The sequence below is a fragment of the Ochotona curzoniae genome, unplaced genomic scaffold, assembly GCF_017591425.1.
Source record: "Ochotona curzoniae isolate NIBS_2020 unplaced genomic scaffold, NIBS_Ocur_1.0 scaffold_2476, whole genome shotgun sequence".
Lineage (NCBI taxonomy): Eukaryota > Metazoa > Chordata > Mammalia > Lagomorpha > Ochotonidae > Ochotona > Ochotona curzoniae.
This window is the reverse complement of record NW_024467095.1, coordinates 756628-774292: the sequence shown is the minus strand read 5'-3', so window position 1 is coordinate 774292 and position 17665 is coordinate 756628. Positions and strand designations below refer to the sequence as shown.

At 47.6% G+C, this 17665-nt stretch overlaps 1 protein-coding gene across 1 annotated transcript in view; it reads left to right on the top strand.

Moving 5' to 3' along the window:
* AHCYL2 (adenosylhomocysteinase like 2) overlaps positions 1–17665 on the top strand; it is a 132767-nt gene that overhangs the window by 84285 nt on the left and 30817 nt on the right. The window contains exons 2-4 of the mRNA XM_041002415.1: positions 9647–9758; positions 14613–14756; positions 15355–15455. Of these exons, the coding sequence (XP_040858349.1) occupies positions 9647–9758; positions 14613–14756; positions 15355–15455 (357 nt within the window). The remainder of the gene's footprint in view (positions 1–9646; positions 9759–14612; positions 14757–15354; positions 15456–17665) is intronic.

The following is a 17665-nucleotide window of genomic DNA, read 5'->3' as shown; positions in this document are numbered from 1 at the left end:
AGCCCTGGTGTGAGCCAGTAGGGAGCTTCTGATTAGTTGTTTAAACTTGGAGGTCATAAGGAACTCTGGTGTTCGGGGAAACGCCTGTTTACTGTACCGATCCAAATCAAGTGACTTGAGAAGCAAGAGTGCCTTCTTGACCTCGGTCCTTATTGATCTTGGTATCAGCACCTCCAGTGACGCGTCCTGAAGGGCGGGAGGAAATGAGCCAGTGCCTTATACATTGGAGGGGAGGAAAGGCTGCAGGCACTGCACAAAGTCCCCCTGGGCAGCAGGCGTGGAGGGTGCCCCACAGGACACTGGGTGCCTGGGTGCAGTTTTCTCTCCACTCTGCCTTGCCAGGCATTGACTGATGGGAAAAGGAACACGGCTCGGTTAGCCGTTGTGAACTTGTGAGTCCCCAGGTGTGAGGCTTCTCTGGAGCACTCAGATAGCCCTGGCATTTCCAGGGCAGCTTCCCCAAAGGCTGCACCATGGAGAAGTGGGACGGGAAGGAGGGTACCTCAGCTTTTCACGTGCCTGAGTGGATGGTGAGTTCGTTGGGGGCTTTGTTTTCCCCCCTTTTGTTCCTTGATGATGAGAGGCAACCAAGCCTGAGAGATGACAGAGATGACCTGTGAGAAGTGCCTGCCAAGATCCGTGTTTGGGAAAACAGTGGCTGTCATCTCGGCTTAGTTTTTTATGTACTAGGTCACCCCCCTCCCCCAGCTCCATCCCTGTCTCTTAATTAATTCCCAGTAGGGCTAGGGAAGGGAGCTAGGAGAGCTGCCCTGCTGGAGGCAGCTTACTTGCTTGGCTGTGTGTGTGCTGGGCAGGGGGCTCTGCTGCTGCAGCTCCTGTGTTGTGTGCACTGTTTTATCCTGGGATGGCTTTGCATTTTTGCTTTTAAGCTGATGTTGAATTATGTCCCCTGCAGATAAAGAAAATGGACAGTAAGGGGGAAACCGAGAATGGACTTGCAGAAATGGTGTTCAAGTTGTGTCTGGAAAGATTTTAAATATTTCCTACTTGCCTGTTCATTCGTGAACCCCACCTCACTCCCACCACTGTTTCTCCCTACTTTTTTTTTTTAAGATTTATTTTTATTGGAAGTCAGTTTTACAGAGAGGAGAGACAGAGAGAAAAATCTTCCATCCACTAGTTCACTCCCCAAGTGGCCACAACGGCCAGAGCTGAACCAATCTGAAGCCAGGAGCCCCGAGCTTCTTCTGGGTCTCCCACATGGGTGTAGGGTCTCAAGGCTTTGGGCCATCCTCTGCTGCTTTCCCAGGCCATCAGCAGGGAGCTCGATGGAAAGTGGAGCAGCTTGGAGAGTACCCATATGGGATCCTGGCACAGACAAGACAAGCACATTAGCCACTAGTCTACTGTGCCAGCCCCTCTCCTCCTTTTTAAAGATTGGTTTATTTATCTGAACATCAGAGAGAGAAAGGAAGACAGAGAGATCCCCCATTTGCTAGTTTGTGCTCCAGAAGACCACAACCAGGATTGACTCGGTTTGAAGTCAGGATCCAAGAGTTTCACCTGGGTCTTCCATGAGCATGGCAATTGAGCTGTTTTCCATTGCTTTTCTTGGGCCATTAACAGGGAGCTGGATTATCAGTGGAGCAGCCAGGATATGAGCTGATGCCCACCGAAAAGCTGGCATTACAGGGGGTGATGTTACTGTTATGCCACATACTGGCCCCTCTCCAACTACACTTATTTATAATTTGTACAAGATGAGAACTATATGGCTCTTAATATAGTCATTCAAAATACCATGTATGCTAGATGAATTGTTTTAATATAATCATAGGGCTTATTTGTTGATAAGAACTAGTGCATAAAACCTAATGTTTAAAATCTCAATTTTGACTTTTGATTTAAAAAGCATAATAGTTGTGTGCGTGTGTGTGTGTGTGAAAGAGAGAGAGAGAGAGAGATTTATTTGAAAGGCAGAAATCAAATAGACAAATTGCTGGTTTACCTCCAGCTCTTCAAATGAGTGCAGACAACCAGGTGTGAGCCAAGCCAAAACCAGAAGCCAGGAACTCCAGCAGGGTCTCCTGCGTGAGAGGCAGAGCCCCAAGCACTTGCACCATCCTCCACTGCTTTCCTAGGCGCATTAGCAGGGAGCTGATTGGGGAGTGGAGTGGCTCGGAGTTGAACTGGGCACACCGATATAAGATGCTGGTGTTAATAAACAATAGCTTAAACCTCTGTGCTACAATGCGAATCCCATCCTGATAGCTTTGTCTTTATTTTATTTTTACTCTTTTTATTTTTAGAGGCCAAATTACAGAGAGAGGAGGAAAAACAGAGAAAAGGGGTCTTTCACTGCTTCCACTTCCAGATGGCCACAATGACTGGGGTTAAATCAAACTGAGCCCAGGAACGAGGAGCTTTGGCCAAGCACCTGAGTGCCCCTCTGCTGCTTTCTCAGGCTCATTAGCAGGAGGCTGGTTTGGCACTGGACCCTCTATGGGATGCCAGTGTTGCAGGTGGTGCTTAACCTGCTATGCTGCAATACCTTCAAACCGGATTTCTTAGACTCTGCAAAGGTGTGTATCTGTGAGAGAAAGAGACTATTGTCTAAGGGATATGAACTAGGGCTTCTCAGCTTCATGTAAAAATTTCCCGGTGGAAAATGATTAGCGTCTCCCAGGTTTATTTAATATTTGTGGAATCATGAATTTAATAACAATTAGTAATGAACTTGAGTATAAGGTAGGCCTTAAGGCCTAACTAAGGTGCCTGCATTTCAGCTCCATTAGTTATTGTTGCAGAGGTAATTATTACTGTTCTTAGTATTATATCAGGACATTGTGCTCTGCTCTAAAACAGTGGATGAGAATAAATCCTGTTCTTCCACAAGCTTATTTCAGCTAGTGTAGTGCTTTAGAATGAATGAAAGAGACTCATTTAATAACTGGCTAAGGTTTTTCATTTCTAGTTTGAGTCTCCATCTATCATTAGTAACACGAAAGGAGAAGAAGAAATTTGATCTTAGGAGAGGGACACGCTGAGGCCTTGAACACGGGTGGGAAGGAATCATGCAGAACAAGTCTACTGAACACGAGGTGCCCACTCACTGCGAGTTCTGTGGTAATTACTGCTCTGATCATCTCCACGCCCGCCCTCTGAATGCACCTGCTCAGAGACGAGACTGACTGCGCTGGTTTGCTTTGTTTTGGTTTGGTTTAGGATTGTTAGATTCATGTATTTATTTGAAAAGCAGAGTTACAAAATATTAGGGAGGTCTTCCGTCCACTGGTTCACTCCCCCAATGACTACAATGGCCGGGGTCAGGCCAGGCCAGAGTAGGAGAGAGGAACTTCCTCCACCCCCTGTGGATGGCAGGACCACAGCAGGGAGCAGGACTGGAAGTGAAGCAGCCAGCGCTTGAACCAGCACTCAGAGAGAGATAGGCTTTGCAGGCAGAGGCTTAGCCTGAAAGTTAGGTAGCTGGTCCCCTGCTGAACTCCAGTTTATTAATTTAATTGGAAAGACAGAGCAACAGAGAAAGAGATCAAGAGAAAGACAGCTACCATCCTCCTGGTTCATTCCCCATGTGACCACAACAGCTGAATAGCTAGAACTTAAGTGGACTCTGATGTAGGATATGGGCGTCTCAAAGAGCAGCTTAACGCACTGTGCCACAATGTCCACCTCTAAAAAACATTGTTAAATAAAGCACAGCTATGCTGTGCTACTTTTAATATACCTGCTCTCATTTAGCAACTTCTTGGCCCTTTCAAAAACCAATATGATATTTTTGATTAGTAGTTTGTTTCACAAAGATTTATTTATGCATTTGAAAGGCAACTAGAGAGATATTTTCCATCTACTGGTTTTTCTCCATTATGGCCATCTCAATGGCTGGAAAATGATAATCATTGGCCATCATTTGCCCTGAACTGAAATCAGGAGCTTAGGGCTTCTTCCAGTTCTCCTGCAAGGGTGCAGGGCCCCGAGGACTTAGGGCATCCTCTGCTGCTTTCCCAGACACATTAACAGGGGACTGCCAGGAGTCGAGCCAGCACCCCTGTGGGTTGCTCATGTCCCACGCACAGTGGCTTGGGCCGCCACACTGTAGTGCAGGCCCCAGTTGGTTTTCTCAACAGCAATGAGAAGGAGGAGTAGGGAGGGGCTTGTCTTCAATAAACACAGTCCCATCTTTTCTTTGCCAGTGACTCTGGGGATTTCTTTGGGATGCCACCAACCAAAGTCACTCACTTCTGGTGTGGAAGTACTTCCGTAGGCTGCCCTGAAAGGCACTTAGCTGGCAAAGTTAGGCCTGGAGCACCCTCTAGTGTATGGCCCAGAACCTTACCTGGGAATTCCAAAAGTGCCTTTTAATCCCCAAGAGAATGCTTTGAGGTATTCTTTTGGCTAGAAGTAACTCCTTTTCTGGAAGATTTGTTCACGCTGTTCTTTTGACTTACAAGGGAGAGCTGTCTTGAGGAACATTTGAGCTGTGCCCACTTGAAAGTGAGACCAAAAGCCCTTGGAGATGCCTGCTAACTGCTGGTAGAAGCAGTCTGGCTGCAGTGGGAGGGGGATTGGCTCTTAAAACAGAGAATCATTTGAGAAACTTCTGTGTCAGTGCGCACTAGAGATTGGCAAAGTAGATATTCTTGTCCTCATTTTTTAAGATGAGGATTACAGAAGTTAAGAAATGGAAATAGGGCCCAATGTGATAGCCTGGTGGCTAAAGTCCTCTCTTTGCACAAGCCGGGATCCCATACGGGCACTGGTTTGTATCCCAACTACTCCACTTCCCATCCAACTCCCTGTTTGTGGCCTGGGGAAGTAGTCAAGGACGGCTCAAAGCCTTGGGACCCTGCACCCACATGGGAAACCCAGAAGAAGCTCCTGGCTTCGGATTGGCTCAGCTCTAGCCACGAGGCCACTTGAGGAGTGAACCAGTGGGTAGAAGATCTTTCCGTCCCCTTCTCTCTGTAAATCTGCCTTTCAATAAAAATAAATAAATCTAAAAAAAAAAATTGGAGACAAAAACAAATCCTTTGTAATGCTGCTATATGTACTTGAAAAGGATTGGTTTCTTTCCACCTGACCCTTAGGATAAAGAGCTGTGCTTTCCTTCCCATGTGTCCCGTTTCTCTTAATATGTTAACTGTATTGATTGTTTTTTAAGAAGCAGGGAGCTGGCTTGGAAGTGGAGCAGCTGGAACAGGAACTGGCGCCCACGTGGGACGCTGTGGTTGGAAGTGGAAGATTAGCTAGTTGAGCCATTGTGCTGGCTCTAGCTGTATTTATGCTTAAGCGTCTCAAACAATGAAAACCAGAATTTAATCCAGTTGTGTTGGCTTTAAGAAAGGATCACCTCCTTACATTCCCTGACCTGACAATAGCCCTTTCTGTTCGGCCTGTGGCTCCTCGGGCGCATCCGTGGTGGTGGGGACGGATGGGTAAGGACGGCTAAGCAGAGCCAGCACAGTCAGCACTGCCTGCTTTATACTGGGACAAGTCGCCGTTCTCCAGTCTTTCAGCCCAGCAGCATCTGTGTCCCCTGGGAAGTTGTTAGAGCTGCAGAATCTTGGTCCAATCTAGACCTAGTAAATCAGAAACTCCAGGGGCGGGCCCAGCCCGGGGCCTTACTAAGCCTGGGTAATGCTGATGCATGCTAACTTTTCGGATAGGATAGCAAGGCTTTCCCTGTCGGTAATTGTATCCTGAAGTATCTTGTTGTATTTGACTTAAGACAATGGAATGAGTTCTCTTTCACCTGAGTGCAATGAGGAACCAGCTTAGTATGCGCTAGGGTCAATATTCCTTGTTAGGAAGCCCAGACGTTTAGAGATTCGGCAAGCAAGAAGGGAAATAGTGGTCTGTCTCTCTTTGTGAAATCACAAGGTAAGCGATCAGGGTTGCCACGGGTCCTGCTGATCATCAGTAATTGGGTTCAATTACTCTGCTTCTAGTCCTTGTTAATGGCATTGGGCAAAGTTGTCCGTCAAAGAGCTGTTAGAATTTGTAGTTCCTTTATGGGTAGCTATTTCAGACTCATGACTTAATCATCACAGGATCACCTAAGGTAATGTCTGAGACCCAGCCAGATAACGAAATTAATTTAAAGAGTAGTTTTAACATCAAGCAAACTTGATCTAAGAGTAGTGAGCCAGGGCTAGAACCCCAGGCTGAGGGAGCTGGGCGCTCTTGGGTCTTCTGACCAGTGTCATGAGGTGTGGGAGAGAGAAAGCTTCCAGCCGTGGACCCAGGTTCATGTCCAGGCCTGCTGCTCCTGTGTCCTCAGAGTTGCACTTGCTGCTTTGTCGGGAAAAGGAACAATGCCGGCTCCCTCAGGTGCTTGGTAGATGACGGGAGGGCTCCTCCCTGCGGGGCGGGGCTTCCAGGTACTTCAGAATCCATTCTCCCTTCTCTGCTCTCAACATAAAGATTATCCTAAACAAGAAAATCTACCATTTTATTTTTCTGTGCTCCACAAAGTGTTTTTAAGATGAGTCCAAGTCATCTCCCTGCCCCCAGTGACCGGGTAGCAGCCAGTTGAGTGAGCTTTTCCTGTGTATTGGATCTCTTTCAGAACTCAGCAGATAAGAAGTATGATGCTTTATGCTTTTGTTTGAGTCTTTATTTAGCATGTTATAAAGCTGTTGTGGTGCTGGGGACTTTGAGATTAGAAATTATCCCTTTATAGTCATAACTGCCAGGAAATCTTTTTTTTTTTTTTGAGAAAAGCAGAGTGTGTCGCTCAGGGCCAAGTCAGTGGCGATCTTGAGGTGGAACTCAAGCCCAAATGTGACGAGTATACAAGATGAGCGACTAAGAGGGAAGCAAGGGACAGGCCAGGAGGGAGCCGAGACTGCCGTGTCTGGCCTGCCCACCGCGAGGACGGCTTTCCCAAGCACTTGTCACCTTTAATTTTTTTTTAACTCTCTAAATAAAGTTCATCATTGTTTTAGTGACTCTGTGGTTAATTTTTTCTAATGAGACTAGGTTAACTAAAATCATCGGACAAGGAAGAGAAGAAAGTGAGGTTAAAAAGGAACCTATTTAGCAAGTGAATTGTAGCAAGCAAAAAGAAAAAGTGCAGTGGTTACGTAAATAAGCTATTGTTACATGCCTGCAGGTTGGCGTTGTCCAGGGACTTGCTAAGGTTTAGAGGGTCAGAGGAAGCCATGTAATTAGGTGTTTAGGAAAAAATAATAACAATAAAAGGCAAATAGCCACCAGAATTAGGACGGCTGACACGGCACTAACAGAAATGCCTGATTAAACTGGGGCTCAGTTGTTGGAACCGCCTCGGGATTCCAAGGAAGGGTAACAACCCCTCCTTTCTCTCCGCCCCCCCAAAAGAAAGCCAGCCAGAATCGGAGCCAACAGAATTGCTGATGAGGACAGTTTAAAGGCCTGGCCCCAGGGTCCTGGGAGCAGTGGCAGTGGGCCTGGCCATGGCGCCATGCTGAGCAGCAGGAAGAAGTACACTGTGAGTGGGAACAGAGCCCAGGTGAGACTCAGCTCTCCCTTGCTAGTCGCTGTACCCGGGGCTGCGAAAGGTCAGCTGGCCGCGCTCACTGCCCTGCTGCTTCCTTCCCTGCTCTCGTCCCTCTCTCAACAGCCTCTCCCTCGCTTGTCCTGTAGGGATTATGTGGTTGTCCCCCCTTGAAATGGGACCTTAAGGGACACTTTGGTTGCAAAGTTGAGAATTCAGAGATATAATCTACTACGGTCCCACAAGAGGAGTGGCGCAGATTGACCCATTAGCAAAGGGGACCGTTGGTGGACTAATGACATTTAATTACTGAGCAGAGGCAGGCACCAGGGATGACTGCTTAACTCCTCTGCTCTGGTTATCGGTGAGATAAGCAGTTATTTCTTGGGGAAAGTGTATCATTCTACGTAACCAGTGAGTCGCTGAGAGCCTTTTAATTCAGTATCTAACCAGTAAGCAAGGTTTTACAACTAACTCAGTGTTTAAATGGAGCAAGACTGCACAGCCTGGTTTCCAGTGCTAAAAGACAGCCTAAAATTGTCCTGGGTGGAAGGGACTACTATAAATGGAAAAAACTGTTGCCAAGGGAGCGCAGCACAGGGAAACTGACTTGAAAAGATGATGCTGCTCCTGTGAGCGGGTTTAATGTCGCTGGAGCCCATTGGTCTGTCCTCACCTGTCGCGGTTGAGGATGATAGCAGCGAGCCCCCTCTAGTGGTGTCTGCGTGTGTGTACATGTATGTGCAGGTGTACAGGGAGTTGTTGCCCATCTGATCCAGGCGGGAGGGAGTCATGCAGTGCAGCCTTTAGAAAGTTGTAACTGCTTTCCTTAAGATGGGAGTGTAGAGTAAATACAGATGCATGACCCTCGCGAAAATGGCTGGGGTGTGGAAGGCAGAGTTCTGAGCTGACAGCCATCCGCCTCCCCAGTGCCCCACTCCTCCTCTTCCCCTTCCCAGCATTTTTTTTTTTTGCAGACATGGCTTGTGCTTGCTGCGCAGTCAGCCGAGCCTAGGGAGGAGCCTAGGTACTTCAACTCCTTGCCGCAGCAGGCGCTTGAGCGCCTGAGCACAGGTGTGCGCTCAGCCCCCACCTTGGCGGAGCCTGTAATTCACGGAGGATACAGGTGGGCAGAGAGCTGGTTTATGCTGTGTGTGGTAAGCGCTGTGTTAGAGAAGTCTTTGGAGTTTTGTGTACGTCTCAAGGACGTATGCAGAAACAGCACTTTCTCATTGGGAATAAATTGCTACTTTAGCAGAGTAACCAATTTGTCATTTTTAATTTTGCATCAAGCTTTCCATGTAAACACGTTTTCCCGTTGCTGAAAATGATTTGCAAACTCTAAAGACCTGCAGAGGCTTTATTTGTTGTTCGAGCAATGGAAAAGCTCCGTGTTCCCCTAAGAGGCAGTGCTGGGCTAACTCAGAGGGGCTTTGGCGCCTTGCCTCTGTAGTTGCCTCTGTGTGCAAGATGGGTTGCTGCTGGGGGCCGCTTTTCTTCCGGGATGCTGTGTCCCTGCCCCTGGGCAGGAAACCATCTCCTCATTATAGGAAGTATCTTGCAAGGTCTTGCATCTCTTTTGCTCCAGCTTCTTCTTTGCCATCTTGGATCCAGCAGAATCTAAGAGTTTTTGTTCTCTAGAGAACAAGACATTAGTTGCGTAAGTTCCATGAGCTTTGGTTTTCAGAAAGTGTTAGAATGTGGGAGAGCAAGATCAAAACCACAGAGTCATTGTCGGATGTTGTCCAGGGGCAGCCTCCCAAGTCGGAGCGGAGGCTCTGCCTGTCCAGGCCACTCATCTCCGGCTGCTGTTGTCACAGTTACCTGGTGATCAGTCGTGTGGCTTCTAGATATTTTATGACCCCAGACATTTAAAAATAGTGTTCATTTTCCAGGTCCAGGAAGCTCATTTCTGAGTGTGACTTGACTTTCTACAAATTAATTTTAATCAGGACATCTCATTCTGTACTTTTGGGGTTGGAGTTTTACTGTGAAAAGCAGATGGTCAGAGAGTGGACTAAGATTTGAAGTTTATACAATCACAGTAGGTCACCAATAAAAATCTTTTTTCCTTTCAAAGAGTCTTTGTCCCGGTATGGAGTGGGCATAGTCAGATCACACCGTGAGGTGAACTGTGGTTCGCTGATTCGAAGTGGAGGTTCTTGATAAAACTAGCTCTCTTTCTCTTAGCAGATCCAGTTTGCTGACCAGAAGCAGGAGTTCAACAAGCGTCCCACCAAGATCGGACGGCGCTCCTTGTCTCGTTCCATCTCTCAGTCGTCCACTGACAGCTACAGTTCCGGTGAGTAGACAGCTGCTGTGCACTCAGTTGAGGCAAAGCGGACAGGTCTGCCCAGAGGACCCGCCCCGTGCCCAAGGCTCATGGTTGGTCAGCAGGCCTCTGCTTTTTTTTTTTTAAAGATTTAATTTTTTATTGGAAAGTCAGATATACAGAGATGAGGAGAGACAGAGAGGAAGATCTTCCATCCGATGATTCACTCCCCAAGTGAGCACAACAGCCGATGCTATGCCGATCCAAAGTCAGGAGCCAGGAACTCTTCCAGGTCTCTCACACGGGTGCAGGGTCCCAAGGTTGGGCCATCCTCGACTGCTTCTCAGGCCACAGGCAGGGAAGTGGAGCTGCCGGGATTAGAACCGGCGCCCATATGGGATCCCGGCACCTTCAAGGTGAGGACTTTAGCTGAGGCCACCCGCCAGGCCCAAGGCCTCTGCTTTAAATGAATACTTTGTGTCAAAATTTAGCAAGTCTGTAAATTTCTGTTGGGAACTCAGAGGAGCGGAGTCCTTCCCCTTCTAGAAGCAGATGAGGGTTAAAGACATGAGCTCTTGGACTTGTAGCGGAACCAGCTGGAAAGTGGCCGCAGGAAGCCATGCAATTCTTTTACAGGAAGCAAACTTGTAAAAATTAGCTCCCTTAAACAAAAATGCCCCCTTTAAAAAAAGATTTATTTATTTTTTTAGAAAGGTATATTTACAGAGAAGGAGAATCAGAGAGAAAAATCTTTTATCTGCTGGTTCACCCTCCAAATGGCTGCAACAGCCAGAGCTGATCTGATTTGAAGCCGGGAACCTCCGCCAACTCGCCTACACAGGTGCAGGTCCCAAGGCTTTGGGCCATTCTCTGCATTCCCAGACCACAAGCAGAGAGCTGGATGGGAAGTGGGGCAGCTTGGACACGAACCAGCACCCTTATGGATACTGCGCTTGGTGGTGGAAGATTACGTGGTTGAGCCACTGCACCAGTCCCATTTCTTCAAAAGTTAGCGACATGTTTCTGAGAAAGCTGTTTGTGCAGTGAGTTCACTGGCGGTGAGTGAGGAGGGGGCTGAAGTCCCCAGTTCATGATTGCTGCTTAGAAAGTTTAAAGCACTTTACATTGTTTCAAACACCAAAGTTGTGCTTCTCCCAGATTTCTAAAGTGTCGATTCCTTGGTGAGATCCGCTGCTCAGTGAGATCCGCTGCCCACGGCTGTATCCTCAGCATCCTTACCGTTACTGCTGTTACCAAGTGAGGAGGCTGGTCTTAAAGGACTGCGTGAGCTAGAGCGGTCTGATGGGGCTAATTCAGGGCCCTGAGCTCTGCTTCTCCGGGGTGACGGTCTCACCACTGCCCAGAGGAAAGGCTCAGTCAGCCCGGAGCAGTGGGACGTGGGGTGGTAGTTCAGTAAAGAGTGCAGGGAGAAAGGGAGGCCATTGTTCTCTGTATTGTAGTAGGATAAATTGAAAATTGGTCTTTTAACCGCAGTGGAGCAAGGCGTGGTCTTGGGTCTCAGGTCTGTACTCTAGTGGGTTGTCAGTTGTTCACTTAAATATGTCAACTGTTACAAACACTGCAGACTACTCAGCATGTTTATGTTTGTGCGGCCAATCAACCCTGATGTATTTCTACGGTTTCCATGAATGTGGTGCTTTAAATACAGTGGCAGAAGAGGGTATGAGGGGCCCACCTCTGTGGTATAATGGGTTAATTTGTCATCTGCAATGCCAGCATCCCATATTGGAGCACCAGTGCTCATTTCCAATCTAACTCCCTGCCACGACACCTGGAAAAGCAGCAAAAGATGGTCCACGTACTTGGGACACTGCCACTCGTGTAGGACACATGAGTGAAGCCCCTGGCTTCGGCCCGGCCCCGTCGTGGGGCAGTTTGGGGAATGAACCAATACACTCTCTGTTAGTTTACCTTTCAAGCAAGTAAATCTAAGAAGAAAGAAGAAATGAATATGACTTCAAAAGACAGGTGATTAAAGGCTGTGCTACTTCAGAAATAGTCTTTGCACTGTTTGCATAAATGACACTTGATCTTGTTGCATGCAATAATGGACTATCTAGACAACCGATACTTGTGATCCGTCCCTAATTCCAAGTCTGTGTTAAGACCCTGTGAAAACAAATGCATTTGACTCAAAGAAAACCATTGATTGAACTAACGAAAATAGCTTGTTTCCATTGAGTCAGGGAAATGCTGTACACAGCTCTTTTCTTTGAAGTAGAAAAAACAAATCCAAGCCAAGAATTGCAATGTTTCTCTCAAGGGGAAATGTTTTGTTTGTTTATTTATTTATTTTGCTTTTTGTTTTTCCTGACTCATCCTTAGAATCTGAAGAGGAATAGGAGGAGAAAGCTATTCTGGGTAGAGTTAGGACTCCAGTCTAACCTTTTTAATCACTGCCAGCCAAAATGGATGCTAGTTCAAATCCCCTAGTTCTACTTCCAATCCAATTCCCTGCTAATGCTCCTGGGAAAGCAGTGGACGATGGTCCAAGTGCTTGGGTCACTGCTGGTTCTCTCCTCAAATGGCAACAATGGCTGGAGCTGAGCCAATTTGAAGCCAGGAGCGTCCTCTGGGTCGCTCACGTGGGTGCAGGGTCCCGAGACCTTGAGCCATCCTCTACTGATTTTCCAGGCCACAACAGACTGCTGAATGGGAAGCAGAGCAGCCAGGACATGAACTGGTGCCCATTATGGGATCCTGGCACTTGCAAGAGGAGGATTAGCCAATGGAGCTGTGTTTGCTAGGCACACATATATGTGTTTATATATATATATATGTGTGTGTGTTTCTATTAGAAAGGCAAATATACAGAGAGGAGGAGAAACAGAGAGGAAGATCTTCCATCCAATGGTTCACTCCTTAAGTGAGCGCAATGGCTGGAGCTGAGCCAATCAGGAGCCAGGAGTTCCTCCAGGTCTCCCACGTGGGTGCAGGGTCCCAAGGACTTCGGCCATCCTCAACTGCTTTCCCAGGCCACAAGCAGGGAGCTGGATGGGAAGCAGGGCTGCCGGGATTAGAACCAGTGACCATATGGGATCCTGGTGCGTACAAGATGAGGACTTTAACCACTACGCTATTGTGCTGGGCCCAGACCCTATTTTTTTTTTCAAGGATCATTTATTGAAAGGTCAAGTTAAAGTGAAAGAGAAAGAGGTCTTCCATCTGCTAGTTCTTTCCCCAGATAGCTGCAAAGGCCAGAGCTGGGCCAGTCCAGAGCCAGGAGCTTCATCAGGGCTCCTAAATGGGTATCAGGGTCCCAAGCACTTGAACCATCTTGTGCCACTTTTCCAGGAGCATTAGCAGGTAAATGGATCAGAAGTGGAGCAGCTAGTCACCTACCAGCCCCTATATGGGATGTGGGCATTGCAGGCAGCAGCTTAGCTTGCTAACACACAACATCGACCTCACCAGTGGATTGGCATGGCCATCAGCGAGCATACACTAATGTGGCCTTCAAAAGGATTTGAACTTTCAGGACATTCTGAGTGGAAACTCTCCCACAGCAGTTTCCCAGTAAATGGGGGTCAGGATTGGGGCTGGCAATTGCCTTTCTTTTCTCGCGTGGTAGACGTGTGGCTCCCCCAGGTGTCCAGCTGCCAAGCCACCTGCTAATATTGATCAGTGAGACATGACTGTTTCTGGGCGCTCTTGCCAAAAGTACTTTGAGCTCTCACTTGCCCTAGGAGGGGAACCATAAACTTATTTGTACAGCTTAGCTTCTTTCAAGAACAAAAGTCCCTTTGGGGATTTACTAATTGCTGCCCCTCCCTGGCACCCATGTTCCTTCCCGTGACCTGGTGGTGGGACTTTGCTCCCAGCAGAGCCTCAAGCCGCTGCTGCCTCAGCGCTGTGGCGTGCCATGCCTGCTGAGCTGGGCGAGCTCGGGCTTGTCTCTGCCGCCCTCCCAGGACTGACCCTGCGCTGAGAAATCCCAGAAGTGCCTTAATTCCCTGTGGAGGAGATCGGAGCGCCCGCTCGGCGTCCGCAGCTCTCTTGCCTGAAAGCAGGGCTTCTTACTCAGAGATGTGAAACGCCATGAGCGTCGGCAAGGGTTGTCCTCGGAGACTGAAGCATGTATCGAGGAAGCGGAGGGTTGCAAATCATCCAGGGGATGTTCTCTCCTGAGGAAGACCTCCACCAGGGCCGAGAGCGGCAGCCGCTGCCTGGCAGTGTCCGCCAGCGCCTTGACCCTTCACCCCTGAGCGTGTATTGCTAAATGTATTAGTTATCACAGGAATCTGTTGAATCTAAAATGCCAAATGCAGGAGCCGCCGAGGGGCAGCAGGAAGGCAGCGTGTATTCAGTACTTCATTGTCAGTGTCTAATCAGATCTGCAAGCGAGGCCCAGGCCCGTGAGCCTGTCTTTGAAAGGAAGCTCTGTTGTGTCAGACAAACACTCTTTGTGTGGTTCTTGATTATGTTCCCATGGAGTGTTGGTTTTATCTGTTCAGTGGTTGCACTCTTTCTGAGACACAAATTGTGTCAGAAATTGAAGTAGTAGCAGAGAAGAGCTGGGATCCCAGAAACCCAGCGGCTGATGACCAGGCTTGAACCCAGCACTACCAAGACAAGCTCTTTCTTTTGCATATTTAAGGCCTTCTTCCTCTGCTGAAGATACAGTAAGTTCTAGAAGTCAAGCTGATATTCTCCAGGGAGCATGTCTTTGGAAGCCATTCTGGGCTTTCCCATTCAGACCCGCGGCTCGCACTTGCCCTGGGAGATGACCGAGCCAGCTCCGTGGGACCGGAGGTGTGCACTGGTGTGGGGCTGGGGTCCTGACGACACCCAGGCCCCTCCGCGGGCTGGAATTCCCGAGGATGCCGTGTTTCTCCCTGAGAGTCCCCTATCCTGTCGTTGCAGCGGCCTCATACACAGACAGCTCTGACGATGAGACGTCCCCCAGGGACAAGCAGCAGAAGAACTCCAAAGGCAGCAGCGACTTCTGCGTCAAGAACATCAAACAGGCGGAGTTTGGACGAAGAGAAATTGAAATTGCTGAGCAAGGTAAAGCAGGCAAGCGTTTTCCCCTCTCCATCTGCTTGTGTCCTGGACTCTGGGAGTTAGTGAGGCTTCAAGGTGGCGTTGAGTAGTCTGAGCTCAGGAACACCCTAAGGGAGGAGGCAAGCTCTGGAAAGGTCTAGAAGGAAGCCTGGACGAGGACAGGACTGGCACGTCGATAGTCACAGCTCTTGGAAAGCCATTAGAGGGAAAGTGCCAGGGACGCGCATGACGCACTGACTGCGCCAGTCCTCGGTCAGAGTCCAGTTCAAGTCCCAGCTGCTGCGTCCGGCTTCCTGCTAATGGCCCAGGGAAGGCAGCAGAAAATGGCCCAAGTACTTTAGTTTGGCCAGACTTGGCCATTGTGGCAAGTAACCAGTGAGTGAAAGATAAGCTTCTTTCTCTTTTTTTCTCCCTCCCTCCCTCTTCCTCTCTGTTGCTCTACCTCTCCACTAAGTCTTTAAGATTTTTTTTTGAAGATGAATGTCCTGATCCATTGAGAAACTTCGAAAAACAAACTGTACCAGGGAAATGGTGTTAGCTGCAGCGAGTAAGTCTTCTGTTTGTTCTTTCATCTCATTTCCCCTTCTACCTCCTTTTCCAGAAATGCCTGCCCTGATGGCTTTGAGGAAGAGAGCTCAAGGAGAAAAGCCTTTGGCCGGAGCCAAAATCGTGGGGTGCACACACATCACTGCTCAGACCGCTGTGAGTCTTCTTCGTGTTCCCTCCTAGCCAGGGTTTGTAATTGCCGCCAGCTGTGGGGAGCTCACCACCTGCTGAGCCTCTGAACTGAAGCAAGCGTTAGTTCATTAATCCTTGTAAAGGCCTGAGAAGTAAGCAGGCCTGCCTGCTTCGTGTGCTGGTAGGATGGTTCCAGCTATTCTCTGATCACAGATTGAGCTGAGAAGCAAGAAGGACTATTTCTTCCCCTCATCCAAGAGCAAAGAGACTTTCTGGGAAGTCCCAGAGGCGTGTCCTCTGTGTGTAATGGAACAGAAGGAGGAGGCGCGCTCCTTCCTCCGATCCTAGCATGGGCACCTGCCTGTGGTCGCCTTCCCTCAGGGAGCCCACCCTCATCAGGTGCAATGTCTAATCCTGCCCCGGCTCATCCAGATCCAAAATCCACATAGCATATGTGTAGGTACCTATAATTTTTTTTTAATCAACCTTAAGTTAAATTCAAAAGAGGAATAAAAAGAATGTAAGTTTTTAGAAAGATATTATTTATTTCAAAGAGAGATAAATCTTCCATGCACCAGTTCATTCCCAAAATTGCCACCCTGGTTCCGGGCTGGACTGGGCAGCAGCCAGGAGCCCTACTGCTTTTCCCAGGCCATTAGCACAGGACTGGACGGGCAGATCCCAGATGTCGGAATTCAGATACTCTTTAAAGTGAAAAATGGAATTGAAATGATAGAATTAAATATTAACCGAGAATGAGGACTAGAAATTTTAAAATACATACATATATAAATACAAAATATATAAATATGTAATACAAAAAAATGGTATATGAGTAGTTCTGCTGTTTAATTATGTAGTTTTAGACAAATCACTTAGCCTAAATTAGTGGAATTTTCTACAAGTATTTTTAAAAATCAAAAAATTTGAAAAAAAAAATTGGGGGGCCTGGCACAATGGCTCAGCTACCTCAGAGCACAGCATCCCATATGAGTACAAGTTCGTATCCCGGCTGCTCCACTTCCCGTCCAGCTCCCTGCTCGTGGCCTGGGAAAGCAGTCGAGGACGGCCCAAAGCCTTGGGACTCTGCTCCAGGCTCCTGGCTTCAGATTGGCTCAACTCCGGCCATTACAGCTGCCTGGGGAGTGAACCAGTAGATAGAAGATCTTTGTCTCTTCTTCTCTCTATAAATTTGTCTTCCAATAAAAATAAATAAATCTTTTTAAAAAATAAGATATATCATTTGCAAGCATTCTCTCCTATTATGAACTTGGTCTGTCCACTTTCTTTTTAAAAAATTATAAAATTTTATCTGCAACTTTTAGTAAGTTGAAAAAAACTATTTTAAAATACACATTTAAATAATAGAAGTTGTCAGTACCTGTGTGTTTACCACTGTCAGGACATCTTAAAGCAAACTGTTTAATTAAATATTTATTCTCTTAAAAAAAGATTTTTTTTTCTATTGGAAAGTCAGATATACAGAGAGGAACAGAGACCGAGAGGAAAATCTTCCGTCCAATGATTCACTCCCCAAGTGGCCATAACTGCTGGAAATCAGCTCATCCGAAGCCAGGAGCCAGAGGTCTCTTCCGGATCTCCCATGTGGGTGCAGGGTCCCAAAGCTTTGGGCCGTCCTTGACTGTTTTCCTAAACCACAGGCAGGGAGCTGGATGGGAAGTGGAACAGCCAGGATATGAACTGGCGCCCATATGGCATCCCATCACATGCAAGGCGAGGGCTTTAGCCACTAGGTTACTGCATTGGATCCTCAATTTTTAAATTTTATTTTATTTTGTTTTTTAGTAAAAAAGCAGAGTTCAGTCCATAGTTATGTCAGATTCGATTGCAATGTGTCTTTGGCTTCTCTTGTTCTGGAACAATTCTTCATTTTTCATTACCTTGATGGTTTTGGAATTACAGGTGTCTTTGGTAGATTAGGTTATCCGAACGGTTCTCGTGGTTTAGACCTCGTGCGCGCTGGGTTGTCACAGGTTCCTCACAGATCCTGTCAGCGAGTGGTTGCTATTTCTCCCGTCACTGGGGTGGCATGTGCCAGCCCAAAATTAAATGAGGCGTTGTTTTTGTTTGTTGCTTGCTTGTTTGTGATGAAGTACTTCTATTAATCTATAAATATTATGTTGTTCTTCAAAAATCACATGGCCCATGTTGTAGGTAAAGCGGCACCCGTGACCCAGCACCCGGCGTGGGCACTGACTGCAGTCCCAGCTGCT